Consider the following 24403-nt stretch of genomic DNA (forward strand, 5'->3'; position numbering starts at 1 on the left):
CAAGATATTAGTCCTGTGTGCTAGCAACACTGCACATCCACCTTTAAAACAAAGCTATGCTTTAAAATAAAGCTATAGCTTTAAAACAAAACTATGCTTTTCTTGGGAGAAAAGCGATGACAAACCTAGACAACATCCTAAAAAGCAGAGACATCACCTTGCCAAGAAAGGTCCGTATAGTTAAAGCCATGGTTTTCCCAGTAGTGGTCTATGGAAGTGAGAGCTGGACCATAAAGTAAGCTGAAGAATTGATGCTTTTGAATTATGGTGCTGGAGGAGACTCTTGAGAGTCCCATGGACTACAAGAAGAACAAACCTATCCATTCTGAAGGAAATCAGCCCTGAGTGTTCACTGGAAGGACAGATCCTAAAGCTGAGGCTCCAATACTTTGGCCACCTCATGAGAAGACTCCCTGGAAAAGACCCTGATGTTGGGAAAGATGGAGGGCACAAGGAGAAGGGGACGACAGAGGACGAGACAGTTGGACAGTGTTCTCGAAGCTACTAACATGATTTTGACCAAACTGCGGGAGGCAGTGGAAGATAGGAGTGCCTGGAGTGCTCTGCTCCATGGGGTCACAAAGAGTCAGACACAACTAAACAACATGCTTGATTGTGGTTCACAGCAATAGGTACACCAAAGCAAGGAGGAAAAAGCATAGAAAACCAAACCGAACAATTACCTGCAACCTCTCAATATTTCTTTACCAGCTTTTCAAACCATTTACAGCAATATAGCTTTGTGCATCTTTAAATAGGGGTAGGAGCCGGGATCAGTTTTCCTTATTTTTATACGCATTAGAGTGCACCTGTTGTATATATCCTACCTCTAAATCCTCGTGTATTTTAATCACGGCCACAAATGCTGGACAACTGTTTTGAAGCAGAAGGGCTGGTGAGACAAAGCATAGCTCAAGAGAAGTGAAGGGCTTTACATACCCATGGCTGCTTATACAGAGTGCTGGGCAGAGGAGGGGATCAAAATCCTGTGTTGGCACTCCATGTGTGCCCAGAGAAGAATAATTATGCCAAGATGTACAGATTACACACATTAAAGGCAGCCTACATATATTAAGCAAAAAATCAACAGAATAAAAATACATGGGTGTATTTTTTTTAAAAAAAGGAAAGAAAAGAGATTAATAAATAGATCAATTGGTCAAAAGGAGGTTGAATACTCTTGGAGCATATTCTTCCCTAATATATAATTTCTCCTATAAAGAAAGCATTATAAATCAGTATGATTCACCTCTAATGCATATATTAAAACAATACGAGCAGGAGCAGAGCCCTAGGCCTGTAATTTCTTTTAAACTGTTCTTAATACTGCATTTTTAAATTGCTGTAAGGATGGGTACGAAACTGACCATATAACAACAAAAACAGCAACACAACTAGAACAGTTGCAAAATACCTAACACATACCTGAGATCTGAAATCAATATATTAAAAAAATAATAATCAAGAAGCAACAGGTTTTTACCACGTTCGGTAAAGAAGATCCACTTTATTATAAACTTAACCTGTCATCACCTCCCCCTCACTATCTCTCTCTCACTTATTCTAATGTGATGTATTCCTTTGGCAAATTCTCACATTTTCTCCTATCCACCCTTTTACAAATGGCAATGGTTTAATCCCCCCCCCCCCCACTTTTCTTTGGCCAGCAAAACGCTTGCTGTTATGACCACACATGAAAGTAATTCTTTATGCTACACGTTTAACGGAGCCAATCTATAAAATTCAACAGAAAAAATACCAGATCCTGTGGGGTCTCATATTCTATAACCGGTGTGATAATTTATACCCCTTTTTAGTCTCAGAACAACAATATGGCCTAGTTCGAGAGTGTGTGACTGGTCCAGTCTTACCCCAAGAGCTTTGTAGCTTTGTTTACAAAGCTATTGTACTACCAACCTTACTATATGCTTGTGAAACATGGACCACTTACAAACGCCATCTCCAACTCCTCGAAAGATTCCATCAATGGTGTCTCCGAAAATTTTTACACATCACTTGGGAAGACAGGCGAACTAGTACCAGTGTATTGGAAGAAGCAAAGGTCACCTGTGTTGAAGCAATGATTCTTTAACATTAGCTTCGTTGGACTGGTCATGTCTGATGATCATCTTCCAAAGCAACTACTCTATTCCGAACTTAAAAATGGAAAGCGTAATGCCGATGGACGACAAAAGAAGTTTAAAGATGCTCTCAAGGCAAATCTTTTAAAATGTAGTATAAACACTGACAACTGGGAAACACTAGCCAGCGAGCACTCCAGTTGGAGAACAGCCTTTACCAAAGGTGTCATGGGCTTTGAAGACACTCGAACTCAGGACGCAAGGGAGAAATGTGCCAAGAGGAAGGCACGCTTGGCAAATCCACACTGTGATCAACTCCCGCCCGGAAATCAATGTCCCCACTGTGGAAGGACGTGTGGATCCAAAATTGGCCTCCCCAGTCACTTACGGACTCATTGTTAAAACCGTGTTTATAGAAGACAATCTTACTCGGCTATGAGTGATTGCCAAAGAAAAAGATGACCCCAAGAGCGTCAAAGGTACAAGGGGATTTGAACAGACTTATTCCTGCTCCAAGTCCGATGTATTCTGTCCACAGTGTTACCCTGGCTGCTGATCAAAGACAAGGGCAGCCTGTTCAGACAGACCGCTGCCGTCTGAGATGTTATTAGATACTACCCACATACATGCAAACCCATCTTGGAAGCCTTCAGATCTATTACTTGCTTTTGAAAACAAATAAATAAAACTGGAGATTTATAAACTGATTGGTACTCAGATATCTTTCAGGCCATTATGTTCCTTCCCCTGCATGCTCCATTCAGTACACGAAGTCTTGCTCTAGATTCCTTGGTTGTTGGCGGCAAAGCGGAGAACCCACCACAGGGAAATGCCTGGCAGGCAAGATCCTTCAAGCACTGTGTGCTTTTAGATGCTTGGAAGCAAAGCCGGCTATTCAAGAAGGCTTTAGTACTTGCCCTTTTTGTGCTATGTTCATGCCGTTCTCCTTTTAAGCTAATTGGCTGGTTCACATGCAACAGTAAACCACAGTGTAGTGCCACATGGACAAGTCCCAAGCACTCACGCTCCCTGCATGGCCAGAAGCAAGAGGACATCTGTGGAGTTTGCCTTTGGTTTCAAAGAACCTTGGCTTAACATTACGTGGAAAACAGGAATCCTGGTTTGAAACAACAGTCGCGTACAAGCCAACATCAACCCATGGCTTATAAAACTGGCTTGATTAAGTCTTCCTCCAGTGGGACAAGGGAGGACATGACGTCAAAGCTTTGCTCAGGGCAATCCGTGTAGCTCTAAGCTGAGCCAGGGATTACAGTGCCATGGGCACAGTGGCACTCTTGAGGACCTCCCTTGGTGCCTGCAAAGCCCCTGGCCTGGATCTACCAATGCCCAATCACTGCCTCTTTGTCATGAGGTGGCAAGGGTAGTTACACTGATCCCCTCTGCAAAGCATAAAGAGCTGAAGGGGAAGCTGGAAGAGGTACACTCTCTCTCACTTCCTCTTTCATCTCTATGTGATTTTCAGATTGTACCTAAGCAGCTGAACAGAAAGTGGAGCAGATGAATGGGAAAGAGGTAGTGATCTGGGAGACCAGTGGAAGGAAAATGGAAAAGATGTGCTTACATATCATGTTTCATAAAATGGCTCCTCTGGAAATTGTATACAGTGGTACCTCGGGTTACATACACTTCAGGTTACAGACTCTGCTAACCCAGAAATAATACCTCGGGTTAAGAACTTTGCTTCAGGATGAGAACAAAAATCATGGCGGTGCAGCAGCAGTGGGAGGCCCCATTAGCTAAAGTGGTTCTTCAGGTTACGAACAGTTTCAGGTTAAGAATGGACCTCCGGAACAAATTAAGTACGTAACCAGAGGTACCACTGTAATTGTCCCCCCCCCCCAACAAAAGAACCATAAAATCACACACCACCTCTGTCTCCACTGACTGTAAAGAGTCATGAATTCAGTTCTCTTCAGTGCAGCCATGGAACAAAAGTGTGCATCTGAGGCATGGATTGTTATGGGTAGTCAAATTTCATAAACTTTTTTTTTTTTTTTTTGTAACAAGGGCACCCCCTTAAAACTGCTATCAAATCACAGGTTACCTCTATGCCCACATATATATTCTGCAAGTCAAACAGCCAATAAATAATTTCAGGATGCTGAGTTTTGTCCTCATGTGATTCTGTGCTTGCTGGCAAACAGAGAGAACACATACAGCTCTGAAAGTAGTCACCTTCAGGTTGGCACTTAAATTATTGTCCCATTTGTATCTTACTTGGAACACCTAAAGTTAGTTTTGAGATTTCAGCTGTGATGCTGTGTCCATCACAGCCCTTTGTGACAAGTCTAAGCCACCTAATACCGCACAAGATAGCAACAGATTATCACCAACAACATTTAGTCATGTGAATGAACCTCATTCCATTCACAGCGTACAATCTAACCACAGGCAGCTATTAATGCCATATGAAGGGGTAACCTGTTTACACAGACGGTAATCACAGATACACAGTAGTTTTTCTTCTATAAGAAGTTACCTCCGCTGGCAATGTGCTAGCAGAAGTATTGGTTATGGATAGCCTGGGATATTCCTGGGTTCAGGAGCACAGCAACCTAGCAGTTTTTGTTAAAGGGTAGTTTCTCTGCCTTTCAGGCCTACTGCAGAAAACAGAACCGATACACAACACATAATATCAACCGAATGATCACAGAAAAGGGTGGCAAGTCCATGAATGAGATGAGTTTTGCCAATTGAGCAGTAAGTGAAAAGAATTAATAGGCTGTAAGAACAAAAACTTCGCTCCTCCCTCTCCTAAGTCCAGTCCAAGGTTAACAATAGTAAAAGGAAGCTTCTGATAATTCTTCCAGCCATATCTTTGGTGGGACAGCAACAAAACAAGTCTCTGTGCATATCAAATCAGGCACTAAATCAAGGTGACAACAGCCAGCAACTTTCAGCTTATCCAGTGCCAAAACAGTGAGCCCCAGATAAAATCAAAACACATGCATAGACAACACTGCGAAACAACCTCCTCCCAATCTGGTACTTTGCAACAAACATGGTCAATGGTGGGAATTGTAGTCCATCATCTAGGTTGGAGGCCCCCCACCCTGAAGCGTCTGTTCTGTTTGTCCTAGCTGGTTGATTCTAGCTGGTAAAGCTGTCACTTGTTTTCTGAACAGAATAATTTTTGTCATCCCAAAAGAACTGACTGAAGTACTGGGTTAATTTCCGTTTTCCACATTTTGTAATATTTAGGAACAAATTTGCATGTGGCATTTTAGTCTGGAGAGGATGAGTCACCCGAGCTTTGAAAATGATGAGTTCATTTTAAAAGTAAGAACCCATTAAAATTAACACACTGGAAAAGTTGCAGACAGATTAGAGGGTTGGCTTTCAAAATTAATAGGTCCCAAACCACCTCCTCCTCCTCCTCCACTAGATTTTTACAAAGATTTCGAGATGCAAGTTTCCAAAGAACATGGTCTGTAAAATGCTGGCTTCCAGTTGAAAAATATATCCATCTCAGCGCCCAGCGCTCTAGGCAAGTAGAAAATTGTGACCACGAGAAAGAAGATTACAGTAGTACAATTTGTAGGCCTTTAATCTTCTGCTGAATCCAACCTTATTTTCAAAAAGCCCAATTTCTACCATTACAGAACTTTCTGTGCCTGAATAACTCATGTAGATTAGGATGGCCTGCCCAAACTATATCCACAGAAGTAACGTTATGCTCCCTGACGCTGCTGTAGAGTTCACTATCAGAGTTTTGGATTTTTTTAACAAACTGTTTAGGATTTGATTATACCAGAGACCAATATTACTTAACTGAAAACCTCATGGCATTTTAAATAAAAGAAAATGCTGTTTTAATTCAGCATTAGCTTGAAGGCATGAGGCCTTAGAAGTGCTCAAGATTTTAAGAGACCAGACTCTACAAGAGAGTATTGCAAGTTGAATGTAGACCACAAGCTGCTCCCTTGCATCTATTTTCAATTCTTAGGAAATTCAGTAATATTAATTGCCACTTTAGCAGGAAATTCTCTTCAGATACCACCCTCTTGCTTATAAAGAAATTGCCAAAACTTGCTTCCCTTGGCTGCCAGCTATTGCTCAATATCCTTCACACTGAGAGTAAATACGCCAGAGATCCATGTACTAAATGACATGTTCTGAAAGGCACACCATTAGCTTTGTCAGAAAGATTATCACCTACTTAGAAGCAGTGTTAGAAACTGAGATATTAAAGCTAGGAGCTGAATGGCACCTTAAACCTAGGTTATGGGTGCAACAACAGAATGTCTAGGCACACTTTTTTATAACAAGAATACAAAGCTGAAAATGAATGAACTGCAGCTAATATCTTATGTTCATTTTTCACATGGTCTAGTCCAGGGGTAGGCAACCTAAGGTCCGTGGGCCGGATGCGGCCCAATCGCCTTCTCAATCCGGCCCGCGGATGGTCCAGGAATCAGCGTGTTTTTACATGAGTAGAATGTGTCCTTTTATTTAAAATGCATCTCTGGGTTATTTGTGGGGCATAGGAATTCATTCCCCCCCCCCCCAAATACAGTCTGGCCCACAACATGCTCTGAGGGACGGAGGACTGGCCCACAGCTGAAAAAGGTTGCTGACCCCTGGTCTAGTCCTTCCCCTGCCCACCCCCCTAATATTCTGAAGAGGGTCTCTTCTCCAGTCTTCAGAGAGTAGCTGGAAGTAGGGAGGCAGAAAAAGGCCCTCCTTTCCTTCCAATCTGCAGTTTTAATCTGAAATCTTAGGCGCAGTACTGTGTCCAGAGCTCAGAAACTGCTCGTACCAATGAAATCCCCTGTTGCAAAATGCGCCTAGAACAACAGGAGTTTCAAACACTGCTAAGAATATGGTTACCAGATTTTTTTTCAATGAATCCGGGGACACTTTTTTTTTTTGAAGCTGAATAGCAACAGGGAGTCAGTAGTGGGGATGGTGAGGCAAAAAACCCTGGGCCCAAGCACACATGCATATGGTATAAAGGTGCAAAGCCCTTCTTTCGCACCCTGTGAAACATAAATGCGCAGTTTTTTAAAAAAACTGGGCAATGGCCCGTGACACCCGAGTCTTCCCCTGAGTTGCTTCCCCTTTTGTTTTGACAGATCAGGGGAGGCTCGGGAGTCATGGGCAGGCGGCCATTGCCCAGGAGGGGCCAGCCTGGTACTGCAGTTGGCTCTGGCTGGCTTCAGGAGATGCTCGCTGCTGTGGCGCAGGAAAAATGGCAGGCGTCATGGCAGCGAGCAGTGCTACCAGGCTGGTTCCAGACTGCTGCCACGTTTCCCGAGGACAAATGTGCCCGAGGACATTTGCAAATGTGGGGAAATTCCGGGGGTGGAATTTGTCCGGGGACAGATTTGCAAATCCAGAGACTGTCCCCGGGAACGTCTGGTAACCCTAGCTTAGAAGTCTCCTTTAATCTGGCACTTGCCATTAGCACTACGTTGGGGCTGGTCACCATGTTGCTCAGGAGATATTAATGGACTACATCTCCCACCAGGTTCAGGTGGCATTGTCAATGGCGAGGGATGGTGCCAGTTGTAGTGCAACAACATCTAGCTGGTGCCACGCAGGCCACCCCTGCTCTTTCTCTGATACACAGTGTAAGCCTTGGCACGCTTGTTTGCATGAAAGTCCCACAGCTTTCAATGGGCTTACGGCTTGGTTTAGCATTGCAGCTGGCTGTTTCTTTCAGCCTGCAAGCTACTTATGCCACATTTATATGAACATAAAGACACCTTGCTGAATCAGGCCAGTGGTCCACCTCATCCAGCAACCTGTTCTCACAGTAGCCAACCAGAGGCCTGTAGGAAACCAACAACCAAGATGTAAGAGAAAAAGGACTCTCTGCCTTGCAGTTTCCAGCAACTGGTATTCAGAAACATGGCTGCCTCCAGCTGAGAAGGCAGCACAATAGCCTCCCTCGTGGCTAGTAGCCATGAATAGTCTCATTCTCCATGTTAACATCACCCCATATCCTAAAGTCTAGTTCTCTCATCAGGTGATAAATATGCGTCTAGACTGCACCACTTAAGGAGGAGACTCAAGACCAAAGTAGATGTGGCAATAATTGCATGGGTGCAATTAACTTGCATGTTTTTTTGCTACACATGTAGCAGCCTCAGGGGATCCTCCGACAGATCCAGATCACAGAGGCTGGGAGAGAGGAGTTGTAACCCTTTTCCATAAAGTCCCTCTTTGCTTAAGAAGAGAGAAACCTCCCTTGGTGCCAATGCAGGCTGGTGTAAATAGGAGCCATTGATTGATTGATTGATTGATTTTATACACCGCCCTATACCCAGAGGTCTCAAGATAAACTCAAAACATAATCATAATAAAAACAGCAACCCAATAACCCCTCCCATTAGGGGCATGTTCTGTTGGGGCCACAGGAAATGGTAAGATTAAACTCTTATTTATTTTTAAAAAATTTAAATCCCACTTTTCCTCCCAAGGGCAGCTCCTTAGCACCATCCTCTGCACTCATGGTGCTGCACAGACTACAGTGGTGCCCCGCAAGATGAATGCCTCGCAAGACGGAAAACCTGCTAGACGAAAGGGTTTTCCGTTTTTCGATGCACTTCGCAGGACAAATTTCCCTATGGGCTTGCTTCGCAAGACGAAAATGTCTTGCGAGTCTTGAGATTTTTTTTCCGCTCCCCACCCCCTTTTTCTAAGCCCCTAAACCGCTAATAGCCTTTTAGCAGCTAATCTGCTAATCCCTTAAGCCTTTAATAGCCGCTAATAGCCGCTAAACCGCTAATAGCGCTAATCCGCTAATAGGGTTGCTTCGCAAGACGAAAAAACCGCTAGACGAAGAGACTCGCAGAACAAATTAATTTCGTCTTGCGAGGCACCACTGTATTTACGTTTTGTTTTAAACATGCACATTTCTAGCATTCATGCAATTAACATCACAGAGACTTCAGTCCAAATGTAAGATAGCATTCAGTTAAAGTGTGTTTCAACATACGAAACAGAGATGGATAACCTGAGCCCAATGGCCATGGTTGATAATCACTGTTGTCCCACCACATGTGGAATTCAGCAAATTCATCAATCCCTGGCCTAAAGTCCAAAGTACACCTGATGTCCGTTCAACCATATCAGGTGTGGTCTGTGTGTACAGCAGAATGAGATGGGTTTGTTTTTTGTATGATGGAATTCTCCCCCATAGGAATTCTCAAACACAGAAAACTGGATGTCAAAGAGGGTGGTTTTAGCATCATTCTCTCTACACATCATTCTCTTTATGCGTAGAATTTCCTCCCCCCAAAGGTGGGTATTTGCACGGTGAGATGCTCATCTGCACTCTGAAGGGATACAACCAAGATGCAAGTTTACTGCCTCATCAGCTGCTTCCCAGAACTAGACCACTGTTGCTTCAAGAAAAGTGGCGAGCTATTTTGAGTATTTTCTGAGACATTGGTACAGGCTGGAAAACAGATTGGATTCTTTGCCTTTGTCCTGGGCATCCTTCCCAAACTCTTATGCCCTGAAGAATTTGTGGCAAACCATCTGGCACAAAAATGCCAAAGTACTTTCAGTGAGAACCCTGTGTCATAGTCATTCATGTCAGATTGTGTAATATATGAACAGGGAACTGATATTTTATTCTTTTTCAGAAAGAAATGTCTCCCCCCCCCCATGGTTTCTTTCTTTCTTTCTTTCTTTCTTTCAGTTCCTTCTCAAAATGCTCACATTTCATTGTTTAATATGGATTATCCCTGCTATTGGTCAAATGTAGTTCACCCCATGGGAAGAGGGATAAGATACAACCTCAATAATTATAAGTGATGCCAGAAATAACATGAAGGGGGGGTATAAATACAGCCAAGTTAATAAAAGTATGTATTATTATATGATACTGCATGAAACATTCTCATTTCTGCCAGAAGGCTCACCTCTAGCCTGGAGTTGCAGGTCAGAGACTGATTATCCCCAACGTGTTTTAAGGACCAGCTCCTTCTATGCGTCCTGCTTAAGCATTAGAGCGTTGCTTTGCTTTTCCCCCCCAAACAAAAAGTGTGACAGGTAAGTACATGGCTTTTCAGTTTTATTATGCAATGACTTCCCAGAAAAACCCACCAAGCTCTTTAAATTCAGGGATGGTCTTTTAAAAAAAACAAAACCCCACACCAAAAAATTGGATTTTTTTCCAATGCCCTAAATAGCAATAAGGCTCCGATTGGTATTAGTCCACTAAACAAGTATGTTGTGTTAATTTTTCATGCATAATAATAATAATAATAATAATAATAATAATAATTTATTATTTATACCCTGCCATCTGGCTGGCTTTCCCCAGCCACTCTGGGCGGCTTCCAAAAGAATATTAAAATACTGTGATACATCAAACATTAAAAGCTTCCCTAAACAGGGCTGCCTTCAGATGTCTTCTAAAAGTCTGGTAGTTGTTGTTCTCTTTGACATCTGGTGGGAGGGTGTTCCACAGGGCGGGTGCCACTACATAAATCCATCAAAAGGTTTTTTTCCCCATTAGCCAAAAGTAGTTGAACTGAAATATTTGATTAGGGAGGAAAAATCAATAAAGCACATTCAATAAATCACAGAAGCTGCCTACTTCCGCTTTTTCCTGGTTTCTCCCTCCTGTTGAAGCCCATACTCAACATCCCAGACTCTTCCAGTGCCACCCAAGCTATACATACATAAATATATATATATAGCCAGACACTTTCATAGATTATTACAGCTGGCCTTTAGTGTTGGCATGAAAATAGTCGCTCAGCTAGTAACTTTTGGCAAATCAGCACAACCACCAGGCAGAAAAGCTTCTGGAAAAGGAACAGATTGTGCTGTAATTTATCTGCATGCAAGAATTTGTTTTCACATAGGTATGCATGGGAAGTAAACATTTGTGTAAACTTGACGTGTCTGTGGACTTACTTGCTAGTGTTCAGCACACACTTACTTTTATGTAAAGCCACAGATGGGTGTACATAGACCACCATTCCACTGCACAACTCCAGTCAAGGCAAGGCCTAGAACTCCACCATAGGCAGCTGTTCTACAATGATTTTAATTCTTCCTAGACCTTGGGAACCAGTTGTTGTGATTACAGTTATTTCCAATGGAGGAGAGCAAAAGGATAATCAGAAAATGTAACACTCAACATATAGTCTGGAGTTGCATGCATACTACATGCTTCTAAAGACAGCATATTCTTTTATTAAAAGTTCATGCATAATAAATAATAATAATAATAATACTAAACAACTTTTATTTGTATCCCCCCCTCCCTGGCGGAGCCCGGGCTCAGAGCGGCTAATGTCAAATATAAACATTGATATAAAATCAAACAATAATTAAATCACCTCTTAAAAACAAATCGGGATAGAATCAAAATCTGAATTAGATGGCTTTCCGCAGGATTTGGGTTGGGAACAGTAAATGCTCATCAGGCCCAACGGTGCACGCTGATCTTATATGTCCCTGTGAGAATGCTGGGAGGCCTCTTTCGTACTAGTTCTTATACCAAAAGGGAAGGGGAGTCAGGCTGAGCCCTGACCAAAGGCCTCTAAAGGCACTCTAAAGGCAAGCGGCCTATAAAACAGCCCAAAAAACTGAAGGCATAGTGTTTTATTCCAGTCTTATGACCAGGTAAGGAAAGACGTAACAACCCCAGACCCCCTGAGCCCCACACAAATACAGTGGTGCCTCGCAAGACGAAAAGAATCCGTTCCGCAAGTCTTTTCGTCTTGCGGTTTTTTCGTCTTGCGAAGCAAGCCCATTAGCGGATTAGCGCTATTAGCAGTTTAAGGGCTATTAACGGCTATTAAAGTCTTAAGGGATTAGCGGATTAGCTGCTAAAAGGCTATTTATTAGCAGCTTAGCGCTTTAGAAAAAGGGGTTGGGGAGCGAAAAAACCCCTCAAAAATCGCAAGACATTTTCATCTTGCGAAGCAAGCCCATCGGGAAATTCGTCTTGCGAAGCACCTCTGAAAACGGAAAACCCTTTCGTCTTGCGGGTTTTCCGTCTTGCAAGGCATTCGTCTTGCGGGGCACCACTGTATTGGATAATGAGTTTACCGCAGGCAGGGACCACTTTAGACGCATCTGATATGGGGGAACAGGGCAGTGGGGTGAATGGGGCATTTGCAGGCCGTTTTCAGTGGAGTTTCAAATATATACAATTTCACTTAAACACGCAGTGCCATGAAAGGTAATTCCTAGGTAAACTGGAAGTTGCCTGTACTACGTTATTAATATTTATTTAGTGCCAGCCTGGGTTCGAAATTAGCAGGGTGCCAGGCACCTTTTACACCTAAAGATTCTCTATTTGCAAGCACCTCCCGAAGTCTGGGCGCCATTTTTTGCACCTGGGTGGCACTCAAGGATTACTGAAATGAATGTGCTTTGAAGCCTCAAAGTACCGTATTGGCCCGAATATAAGCCGCACCCGAATATAAGCCACACCTTTAAAATTGGTGTGCGGGGGGGGGAACCCCCCCGGATATAAGCCGCTCCATTCCTCGCTGCTCCTGGTTGCACACTGAGCAGGGTGGCGGGAGCTGCACTGCCTTGCCCCTTCATTGCTCTCTCCCTTCCCAGCCCTGGGGGAGAGGACAGGGGACTGCGCGTGGGGCAGTCGCCGCTTTGCCACCCTCCTGGCACTGTTTGCCCTATGGTAATGTCGCGAATATAAGCTGCACTTCCACTTTTCACAGTCAGAATTGGGCGAACCTCATTGCTAAACCAGAAGTGGAGAGGAATGACTACAGTGATTCCTCCGGTTGCAGACAAGATCCGTTCTTGAGCTCCAGTCGGATACTGAGGTTTCTGCAAGTGGAGAGACCACTTCTCCGCATGTGGTGGTAGAGTGCTTCTGCGCATGTGCGCGCGACAAAACCCGGAAAAATACTTCCAGGTTTGCCTCGTACGTATCCCGAAGGATACGTAACTGGAGGTGAACGTAAGTAGAGGTACCACTGTACAGCTAACGGGGGCAAGGTGCCATCCCACCGATTCATAATTTGCTTCTGCCACATGGACTATACCACAGGTCTGTTTGTTTTATGGGTGTTACACACACACCTGGCAGCCCGCCTAGAAGTCCCCAAAGGCCAGCACCACAGAGATGAAGCGAATGGATTTGGCTAGGTAAGAAACAGCGAAGGGAAGACCGCTGCGGCAAAGGTTGTTTTTCGGGTGCGGGGAGGACAGATGAACAGGCAACTGAGGAAAGTCTTTGAAAACGAAGGAGTTTTTTGAGAACAATTTACTGCAAAGGCAAGCTGGCTTGATAAAAGAACGTGGCAATGATCCCACATGCAGCATGTACCTTTGTGTCAAAACTGAGCAACCCGCCCACATTTCCATTGAAGGACTTGGTGAACCTAAATATTTCAAACTGCTGTGAAGTTTGCTGGTTTATTCAGGAACTGGATGACTCTGTGTAAGACTGAAGCGGGGGTGGGATGGGGGAGGTTAGGCAGTTCAGCTCCATGGTCTATTCAATACCTGACAGCTCTACTGACCCCAGCACAGGTGAGAATTTAAGTGTTCTTCAGTGACAAGTGCACTAGAGAAAACATTTAGACGCATTTCTCCAAGGCCAAAAGATGCCAGTGTTTATTTCTGACCTGAACTGAACTTGAAGCTGCGATCGTGGAACAAGTGTAGACATTTTTCTAAGAATTAGCAGTTAAGTTTTGCAGCACTCTCTTAAATGTGCCTACTGTGCTTTTAGCAGCAAAGTGCTCACAAACGCTGTGAAGTGCTACCACATTAAGGAGCGATTTTATGCAAAGCACATGGTGTAAGACTAGAGAGAGAGTGGAGCAGCCACCTTGACCTAATTTCCTTACTTTGGCTGACATAATTTACCATCCAAGTGATACTATACAACGAAGCTACGAGGAAAGGACAAAATTAGATTAAAGCAAAAGTAACAGCTACACTGGTCTAATGCATTTTGCAAAGTCCTTTCTGAGTGTTATGCCTTCACGGTATCTTCTGTTCCAAGGACATTTGGGCAGGGGGTAACAAAATTCTCACTTTCATAACACACTGAAGAACATAAATGCCACAAGAAGAATCACGGAATTGTAGAATTGAAAGGGACACCCCAAGGATCATCTGGTCCAACCCCCTGCAATGCAGGAAAAAGAGCAACCCCCTACCCCAAGGCATGCACAAACCTAAACCAATTGTGCATCCCAATCCTACTTGCAGCTAGGTGTGTCTGAAATCAATGGGCTTAACTCTGCAAAGGCCTGCAGTCTTGATTTCTAGTTCAGTGGTGCAAACATCATTGCTCACCTTCCAAGTTATGCAAAATATTTCCCTCAATCCTTCATAACATAACCGGAAGGAAAGGAATTGATTTTGCAACCTTTCCATTCTCCAAAAGCCCCAGGGCAAGGTATAAATACATTCACCTCCCCTGCAAAGGGAGTAGTAGCAAAGCCCAATCTCACATATTGATTTAGCCTGGCAGCGTATGAACTAAAACCCCATCAATATCCATTAAAACACATCTTATAAACGCCATGCCAAAACAGATGCTCATTAAAGAATTGGGGAGAAAGCTCTCCTCTCAACCACACCATTGATTCACCCAAAACCCCGAGGCAGCAAAATATTTGTACAAGTATTATTAAAAGATATACAATCATTTTTATAATAATGGCAACTGATTTCAGTGACTATTCTTGCCTGTTACTTCCTACCTAATGCAACTTACTTGAGGAGAGAATTATTCCAAAAAACTTGTTAAATATATGAGCATGACTCCAATCTTCAGACCACTGTTATGCAATAGCGTTAGGGAACATTTTAAAAATTAAAGTAAGCATTATAAAGACTGACAAAAAAAGGATAAAAAAAACCCAGTTTCAAGCTAATACATACGCATGTATCACAAAATATCCACACACAAAAAGATATTCAGGTTCCAGGTAGGCTACCCTTATTAGTACAAGAATATATAGGAATATAGGACAATAAAGCAAAATATGCTTGTGGAATTGAGATGCAAACAACTCTTAATGTCCTTAGCCGGGGAAGGATGTAAAAAATGTTATTTAATTCTAAACCTAGACTACTGGAAGACAAGTAGAGCAACACTCTTCTTCACAAGGGGGAAAGGGATTACTAGAATTATTTCTTGGCAGGGCAGAACGATGGGCTCGACTATTCCTGTTGTAGGAAGCTGTTAATTAGGGAAGAACAAACGGAGAAAAGAGTTATCCTAAGCAGATTGCGCACAGACATGTCTGGGAGGGCATGCCAAGAGTCAGCCCCCCTCCCCAGCCCCCAAGAAACCTTGTACAAGGGGGCAGAGACGCTGGAGGGGTACGGAAAGAAAGAGCATTGCTTCGAGGGGTAGGACAAGGATAAAAACAACGGAGCCTCTCTCACGCTTCCCAAAGCAGATGTGTTAGAAATGAGATAAAAATGAAACACACCAACAAGACCCACAATTGTAGCAGCATAATCTCTAAAGGGCTCGACAGAACCTGACAGGGAGATGCCTCAAAAGGGAAGCTGACCAAAACCGGAGAGCGCGCACAATGCGCTCCCTTCTATGTCTTCCATGCTAGCCAAGCAACAAGGGAAAGGGGGTCAGAAAGTGGGGCGGGAGGAAGGGGGGGGGCTCTCCATACATACACACAACCCAAAATTAAGGCTGAGCAGAAATGCAGTTTTTTTAAAGTAACACAAAACTCTATTATGAGTGAGAGGAAGGAGCCGGGGCAAGGAGCCCGAGGCAAGGGGCGAGTCTCTAGGGCAGCAGAAAAAGGAGTTGGGGGTGGAGAGGTGGGGAAGGGCGGACAATGGGGCGGCGGCGGCGGAGGAGGACGGAGGAGCCCGAGCTCGCTCGGTCGCGCTCCCGGGCGCCGGCGCTCCCCGCCTGGCTTCTTCTCCGCGCCCGGCCCCGGCTCACCTGGTAGATGGCGGCCCAGCTGTCGGCCTGGTCGAGCCGGCGGAACTCCTTCTCGATCTCCATGGCGTAGGGGGCCCGGGCCCGGCCGGGCTCCTCCGCCTCTTCCTCCTCCGGCTCCTCCACGGCGTCTCCCGCTGCCCTGGGCTGCTCCAGCTCCGGCTGCTCCCCGGAGCGCCGCGGCGGCTCTTGCTGCCTGCTCTGCATGGGCAGCGCCTCCCCTTCCCTCCGCTTCTCCCCTTCCCTTCGCCAGCCCACGGGAAGCGACGCAAGCGGCCCGGCCCCCGAGCCTTCCGGGACGGCCTCCTCCTCGCCGCTCGCCGCCTCCCCAAGAGGCGAGGCCGAGGAAGGAGGGCGCAAGGAGGGGAGAGGCCAGGGCGCGCAGGGTGGAGTCTGTCCGGGGTGGAGCAAAGAGCTCGGATGAGCTGGGCCGCCCAGGGCAAAGGGGCGGGGAAAAGAAGCCAAGAGAGCCTCTGAGCGTGTGCAGAGCACCCTCCAATAGCTCGCTTCCTGGGAGGGCCGGGGAGGGGGAAGTTGCGCAAGACGGAGGCGTCGGCTCGCCCGTGCATGTTGCGCTTGAGCTCTGCGGCGTTTCTCGTTTTGGAAAAGGGTTGGGCCTCCAGTGCAGGAGATTCCCGTGTTGGTCCAGGCTCCTCTTTGCAAAAGAGAGAGAGAGAATTGCAAAGGGATCCCCCGCCTCCTCACCGCCCGCTCCTTTTTACTGTAAGAGGTGGTCGATTTTTGTTGCGTTGCGTTTACTTTCGCAGGTTCCCCCCCCCCGCGACCCCTTTCCTGCCGGCGTTCCCGCGCATGAGCTCGCTACTCCCGTTCTGGGAAGGCAGAGGATCTAGATTTGGGGGGGGGGGGGAGACAACATTTGTGGGTCTTGTGGCACCTTCGAGACTTCATAAGCAGCGGCGTAGCCAGCGTGGTGCTATCCAATATTGTGGACTACAGCTCCCATCAGCCCCATCCACAATGCTCTGGCATTATGGGAGTTGTAGTCCCAACTCTTTTTTTGTGAAGGCTTCTCCACGTTGGGTACCCGGGTAGACGAGTGACGACTTCATCAGATGGTAAAGGTACCCCTGCCCGTATGGGCCAGTCGTGTCCGACTCTAGGGTTGTGCGCTCATCTCACTTAAGAGGCCGGGGGCAGCGCTGTCCGGAGACAATTCCGGGTCACGTGGCCAGCGTGACAAAGCTGCTCTGGCGAGCCAGCACCAGCACAGCACACGGAAACGCCGTTTACCTTCCTGCTATAAAGCGGTACCTATTTATCTACTTGCACTTAGGGGTGCTTTCGAACTGCACCCCTAAGTGCAAGGAGCTGGGACCGAAAGATGGGAGCTCACCCCGCCGCGGGGATTCGAACCGCCGACCATACGATCGGCAAGTCCTAGGCACTGAGGTTTTACCCACAGCGCCACCCGCGTCTGATCAGATGAATGCCATATTAAAACCTATTTCTTTTATGGTTTCTAGTGGCATGGGCATGTTAATCCGTTGCAATAACAATTGCCAAAGAGTTGTGAACCTTAAAGAATAACCAATTTAGTAAGGCATAAGCTTTCATGGGCTACATCCCACTTTGTCCCACATAGCAGGTGCATATACATGTAACTGGGGGGGGGGGAGGGAATTGTAAATAGTTGGGTCACAAGGAGACAAAAGTGTAGAAAATACAAAATGTGATGATTACATTAACCTGGACCATTCACACACGAAAACTTCTACTTTGCATCCATGCTCAGGGCCTGCTGTATGTGACTCATTACTCTCTCTGGCCTGGTTCACAAATTTATTATTATTTGAATTTGTCATTTGCTTTTTCTTGCCCAGGCAACTCGAAGCAATTTACAACCGAGCAAATAGACAGATGGAACTATCCACATTGAAATACATTAAATCCAAGAGGAGAAAAAAGAAATAAATTAGAAACATCCCACCCACTTCTAAAAGGCCACAGATAGTTCAAGGTCAAAGGCCTGGTTATAGAAGAATGTTTTTTGCCTGGTGCCTAAATATATATAACAATGGTACTCTAAGAAGAGCAATCCACAAGAGGGGGAGTCACTGTAGAAAATGCCTGTTCTTGTGTTGCTACCCCCCCCCCCGGCTTCTTGTGGAGGGGCCACAGGAAAAAAGGCCTCGGATTATGATTGCAAGGTCCAGCGCTTTATTATACAGTACTATGGTTTATTACCTGTAGTGATCTATGGAAGTGAGAGCTGGACCATCAAGAAGGCTGATCGCCAAAGAATTGATGCTTTTGAATTATGGTGCTGGAGGAGACTCTTGAGAGTCCCATGGACTTCAAGAAGATCAAACCTCTCCATTCTGAAGGAAATCAGACCTGAGTGCTCACTGGAAGGACAGATCGTGAAGTTGAGGCTCCAATACTTTGGCCACCTCATGAGAAGAGAAGACTCCCTGGAAAAGACCCTGATGTTGGGAAAGATGGCGGGCACAAGGAGAAGGGGACGACAGAGGATGAGATGGTTGGACAGTGTTCTCAAAGCTATAAACATGAGCCTGACCAAACTGCGGGAGGCAGTGGAAGACAGGAGTGCCTGGCATGCTCTGGTCCATGGGGTCACGAAGAGTCGGACATGACTTAACAACTAAACAACAACAATGGTTTATTAAACCATGGCTTATGGATGAACCCAGATGAGCACCTGGACTTATTAACTATGGTTAAAGTTCTCTCATTAAACAAGGTTTGGTGTACAAACCCCCTGGAACGTTAACCATAGCTTACCATTATGTGCAAACTCAAACCCCCTTCTTAATTGTGCTTAATGAGCCATCTCTGACCAAAAGCTACGGAGCCATGAGTGAAGAGTAGCAAAAGAATCTCAACAGCTCTCTAGGCTCTGCTGCTCTGTGGCATAAGGTTTAGGTGGTCATCTGCCAGGCACCACAGCTCCAACCATGGTTTATTAACTATGGTTAACATTAACTATGTCTTAGTGTTATGTGTGAACTAGGCCAATGGCTCCCTTTGCTCTCCACTGGTTGCTTTCCCACTAGTACGGCATCCATCCCACATCCTGCTACATGCAAACCATGAGTAGGTCTTGCCCCATAAGCAGTAACAGTGATGCTGCGAAGAGCAGCTGTTCCTCTAGGCTGGCTGTTAAGCTACTTGCTCCAGGTGCAAGTTTCATGACAGACAGTTGTGCAACAGGTGAAGGTGTCTGTAGCATGGAGTGTGTGTCATAAACAACCCTGCACCTGCTATTCTGCTGTCAAGCCACTCTCAAGAGCTTTACTGGAGCAACCCCATACACAACCCTTTTTATATTAGATTAGTGTTTACCTTGTTTTTATTTTATAAATGTATTGCTTGCCTTTTGTGAATTTTCTCGTAAGGCGGTGAACAATTGAACAAACACATAGTTATCTACAGTACAGTGGTACCTCAGGTTACATACACTTCAGGTTACATACGCTTCAGGTTACACACTCCACTAACCCAGAAATAGTGCTTCAGGTTAAGAACTTTGCTTCGGGATAAGAACAGAAACCGGGCTCCGGCGGCGCGGCAGCAGCAGGAGGCCCCATTAGCTAAAGTGGTGCTTCAGGTTAGGAACAGTTTCAGGTTAAGAACGGACCTCAGGAACGAATTAAGTACTTAACCTGAGGTACCACTGTCCTTTTTTTCTGGGGGGACGCATACCCCTAAACATTCTGTGCATCTAAGTTTGGCCTCATCGAGGAGCAGTATTTCAATATGAGTAGGAAAATGAGAGTACCCCTAAACATTTTTTTAGAAAAAAAAACCACTGGTTATCTACAATATGTTACAGTAAAGTGTGCGTGCACACACAAACAAATAAAAACTGTATCTTTCCTGTTCAAGATCCACTCTCTCCTGGATGCAAGATCAATCACTGTTTCTGTGTTGCTAGGGAGTGGGAGATTGGGATTATCATTATTATTCTTTATTAAATTTGTATCTCACTCTTCATCTGAAGATCGCAGGACGGTTCACAACACAAAAATACAAAATCAAAACACAAAACACCTAATAAAATAAAAACAAAAGGAAAACAAGAATCCCCCCAAGATATATTTTAATATTAATCATGCTCTTTCCCAAACTCTAGCTTAAGCCAGCACCATAAGGTCTGTGGGGAGGGCGTCAAATGTTGGTCTTGCACAGTCCCTGAGGACTGGAGAGGGCATTGAGTCCTGATAGGATTCTACTCGGCTGGCTTGACCTATCAAGCAACATAAAGGGTGTCACATGGGTTGCAGGGAAGAGAGGAGGGACAAAAGAGTTGGTTGACTCAGGCTATTGGTCCAGTATGTAATGCTCCTCTTAGTTGGTACAGATGTGCCAGGGCCAAGTAGAGCTACCTCTACTCCTGCCGTGATATGAATACAGGATTATTCTGCTTATGTCTTATCCAGCATATAGTTATAAACTTAAGTAGGGATTATGAGTATTAATTTCCTGCAAAAATGTCATTATAAATTTGTAAGGCTTAGCTGGGGTTGTTTTTTTTTAAAAAATGATGTGCCAATTATGAAGCAGTCATTAAAATCTCACATTTGCAATTATTAATAGACTATGGTGCGCAACACACATTTGCAAATTGTAGAATAGAAGGACCCTACAGACCTACCAATTCTGAAACCTGTGGAATGGGGCTCTGAGTTTCATTTTTCAGCTAAGCCAAAGCATTTCACCTGTGATCAGTGTATTCCGGATTTGAAGATGAGCTACAGTGACATCATTTTCCTGCTCAGTTCTTGTAAGATCTATCTGTAAACAAGATCCACAATGTCCCTGCACTCTGGCGTTGTGAATACAACTCTGTAATTGCGTTTGGCTAACAAGCAGCAGTTCCAGTAGACTGGTTCTCCATTTACAAATGGGGAGGTTAGTTGTCATTCCCATTCAGCTCGCCTCTTGCTATCAGATTCTACATAATTGCTCCATTATTCCACATTAACATCTCTGTTTTATTTAACAGGAAGATGGTCTTGTATTAAACAAGGCTGATACTTTCTGGCAGCTGTTGGAATGCCTTTTGGGTATTGAGAGCCGCAAGTATGTTCCTTATTTCCTTTCTTGCTGTTGATGGTAATTTAAGTTTTCAGAATGTTTTGTATCAGGAGCCAACATGATTCAGTCATTCATTCAGCAACACTATAATTTCCAAGAAAAGCTTTTGGAGCCAATGTATTACAATAAGCAAGGCCCATCTTAGCATTTCCCAAAATTCTCATAGCTGAGGTGCACTACATATGAATTAAAATGGGAAGAATGAGCGTGCTGCATGCTTATATCACAGAAAATTTAGGGCCCCCCCTCACCCCATCATGTTTCTGGAAGAGTCAGTTACCCCAAACAGTCCTCTGTTCGAAGGCTGTGCAGGATAAAAAATGGTTTCACCTTCCAATAAAACAGGATGTTTGGGTCGTGGTGGGTTTCTTTCTCACTGGACGAGAAGCCAGTGGTCTTTCAGGTGTTGCTGGTCATGCTGTCTGGGACTGATGGGAGTTGGAACCTCAGTATGGTTTAACCATCAATCTGTCTTCCCAGGGCATTCTGGGAATTGTAGGAGAACTAGGGGTTCTCCTAGCAACTAAGCACCTTTACAAACCACAGTTCCCAGGATTCTTTGGGGGAAGCAATGACTGTTTAAAGTGGTATGAGGCTCCGTCTTGCACCCAGGATTGGGCAGTGTGTGCTACATGAGTGTGACGTCTGGTGTCTGGCGCATGTTGCACGTGTGTGAGATCATGTGCCTGTCACACGCCACACACATGCGATGTCATGCACCTGATACCTGGCACGTGTGTGACGTCACACGTGTGACGGAGCCCAGTGTGGCATGGCTTCCCCTCTCGCGCTCAGGAGGAGCCAGCCACCGAACCGCTCCATGCTCCGCCATTTCCGCCCCCTCAACATGGAGAGGGCCAGCAGATTTTGAGGGGGCTGAAGGCACCTCTGCCCCTAGGATTTTGGTGTGCCTGATACTGCTTTAAATGTATCAGGCAGATGGAGCCCAGGGGTGGGCCTCATCCAAGGAAGTAGACTAGGACTTCATGGAGACCCCCAGCACCACTGTGGATCCTGTTTCAGGAGAGCAGCCCAAGTTGGAGGAACTTCTCTATGAGGAAAGACTGCAGCATTTAGGCCTTTTTTTTTAGTTTAGAGAAAAGTCAATTAAGAGGCAACATGACAGAAGTGTATAAAATTATGCATGGCATACAGAAAATGGGTAGAGAAATTTTTTTCCTTCCACTTTTATAATTCCAGAACCCGTGACTATTACTGAAGTGCTAATTGAGTAGGCTCATGTTTTAAATGCAAACTGAATTGGATTTTCCCACTATTCATCTCCTCCTTTGAGCTCCAACTTTGATTTTCCTGCTCTCCATTATGGGGAACTGATAACAGACCATCTCATCAGGCCTTCTGAGACTTCGTCTCTCATTGTAGCACATCAGTTGTATAAAATCATGGTTTTGTTTTATTATGTTTAGCAGAAGAAATATTTAACATGATATATTGGTTTACTTTAATACTTTTTTTAAAAACAACAACTACACCTTGCTAAGTTAACTTATTCCAAATCATTACTATAAACAGACTTGTGTATATTCACATTAGAAACTCGCTCATCGCATGAGTGCTGTAGAAAAATTCTAGTTCCTCCCTTGTCCAAATTTTCTGTTGTCCTTGCTCTTCCCGAACTAAAGAAAGATAAACAGACAAATGCCAGGAAGTGGGCAGAACTCTAAAATAAACTCTCTCACACACACTCACATTTCTCTACACACAGAAAGCAAACAATGAATCTACAAACAACCATCAACGGAACTCGGCAAAAATGCAGCCATTCTACATTCATTGGTTGGAAAGAGGCACTCATCATCATCCTGTTTTGCCTGATTCCACCAAATTCCTGGAAACCAATGCAAGCCTGGCTGGCAAAACTGGAGTGGGGGGGAGCAGAAAATTAACACAACATTTCATTTGAAAAATCAGAGGGCAGCCGTTTAGTTAGATCACCTCACTTCAATCCAAATTATTTAATAGCTGTCATCAGTCATCAACATTTGCTGGAGGACAGTACAGTGGTACCTCGCAAGACGAATGCCTCGGAAGACGAAAAACTCGCAAGACGAAAGAGTTTTTCTGAGTTGCTTCGCAAGACGAAACGTCTTGCGCCTTTTTTTAAAAACCGCCAATGCATTCCTATGGGAAACCATCAACAGTGGTGCTTCGCAAGACGAAAAAAATCACAAGATGAAAAAACTCGCAGAACGAATTAATTTCGTCTTGCGAGGCACCACTGTATTCTGAAACAGGCCCCTGTTTGTTTGTTTTTTTAAAAGGGGTGTCCTCTCTTTGAAGGCCTGTATGGCTCCAATCTGGTAATAAACCTTAAGAAGGGAGAGGAGGGGCCTTCAACAAGTTGCCCAACAAGAGTTAGCCCCTGGACAGGAGGCAAGTGTGAAATGGACCACAGTCATGAGACATGATTATGGATGGAGTAGAAGTCAGGCAGACAAGGAGTGCATTGCAGAACAAACCAACGAAGACAAACTACTCCCCTTGGAAAATGTCTTTATCTAAACCTCCACTTGCCTGGCAGCTGTACCAATTCATGAAGAAGGCTTCGGGAGTAAACCTTGAGGAAAAATCTGAGGCATGGGGAAAGCTAAGGAAGGTTGATATTAAGTTTACAGCATGCTGTGCGTTAAAGGAAAAGTGCATGAAAATGGTATATAGATGGTATTTAACTCCAGTAAAATTTGCAAAACTACAAAAAAGAAAAGTCAAATGTGTGTTGGAAATGCAAAGATAATGAGGGTACATTTTTCCATATGTGGTGGACCTATAAATCAGCAAAAGCATATGGGGAAATGATATATAATGAATTAAAGAAAATGTTTAAAATGACTTTTAGTAAAAAAAACTCCAGAGGCTTTTTTATTAGGTATAATAGGAGAAGAAATCCCCAAAGAGAAAAAGGCCCTATTCATGTATTCGACAACAACGGTGAGAGTGTTATATGCCCATGGATGGAAGGAAGAAAGAACCCCATCGAAAGAAGAATGGATAGCGAAATTGATGGACTATACCGAAATGGTGAAAATGGCAGGGAAGATCAGACACCAAGACGACAAAAGGTTTTAAAAAGAATGAATTAATTTTGTGGAATACCTGAAGGAGCGTTGCAAACACTTAAAAACATTAGCAGGCTTAGAATAGCACCAGTGATATAATTAGGGTAAATTTTGAAACAAGGGAGATGAATAAATTAGACAAAGACATAAAGTCGCAGAAAAGATAGTAGGCAATGATGGGAAACTGGGGAGGAGGGCGGGCGGGAGTCCGGGGGTTGAGAACCCCCAAAACATAAATGTTTTGTTGTGTTGATATGAATGTAAAAATG

General features: G+C 44.5%; 1 protein-coding gene and 2 long non-coding RNA genes across 5 annotated transcripts in view; 1 reads left to right on the forward strand and 2 right to left on the reverse strand.

Moving 5' to 3' along the window:
• PTPN1 (protein tyrosine phosphatase non-receptor type 1) overlaps positions 1 to 16367 on the reverse strand; it is a 91737-nt gene extending 75370 nt beyond the window's left edge. The window contains exon 1 of one of the 2 annotated variants that reach the window (XM_083446982.1): positions 15982 to 16367. In XM_083446982.1, coding sequence (XP_083303108.1) covers positions 15982 to 16185 — 204 coding nt within the window. In that variant the 5' untranslated portion in view covers positions 16186 to 16367. The remainder of the gene's footprint in view (positions 1 to 15981) is intronic. The other variant, XM_083446983.1, reaches the window with a different exon arrangement.
• On the forward strand, positions 16366 to 22519 carry LOC310680444. Of its 2 annotated transcripts, none has more exons than XR_014512763.1 (3): positions 16366 to 16708; positions 20966 to 21042; positions 22258 to 22519. It is a non-coding gene; the product is annotated as an uncharacterized lncRNA (long non-coding RNA). The 2 variants fall into 2 exon arrangements; XR_014512764.1 differs by having other exon boundaries at positions 16366 to 16701.
• LOC310680478 lies at positions 22449 to 23752 on the reverse strand. Its single transcript, XR_014512805.1, has 2 exons — positions 23311 to 23752; positions 22449 to 23085 (listed from the first exon to the last, which is right to left on the reverse strand). It is a non-coding gene; the product is annotated as an uncharacterized lncRNA (long non-coding RNA).
• Between the last annotated feature and the right edge of the window lie 651 nt (positions 23753 to 24403).

This window comes from Podarcis tiliguerta (genome assembly GCF_965153285.1).
Source record: "Podarcis tiliguerta genome assembly, chromosome: 6".
Lineage (NCBI taxonomy): Eukaryota > Metazoa > Chordata > Lepidosauria > Squamata > Lacertidae > Podarcis > Podarcis tiliguerta.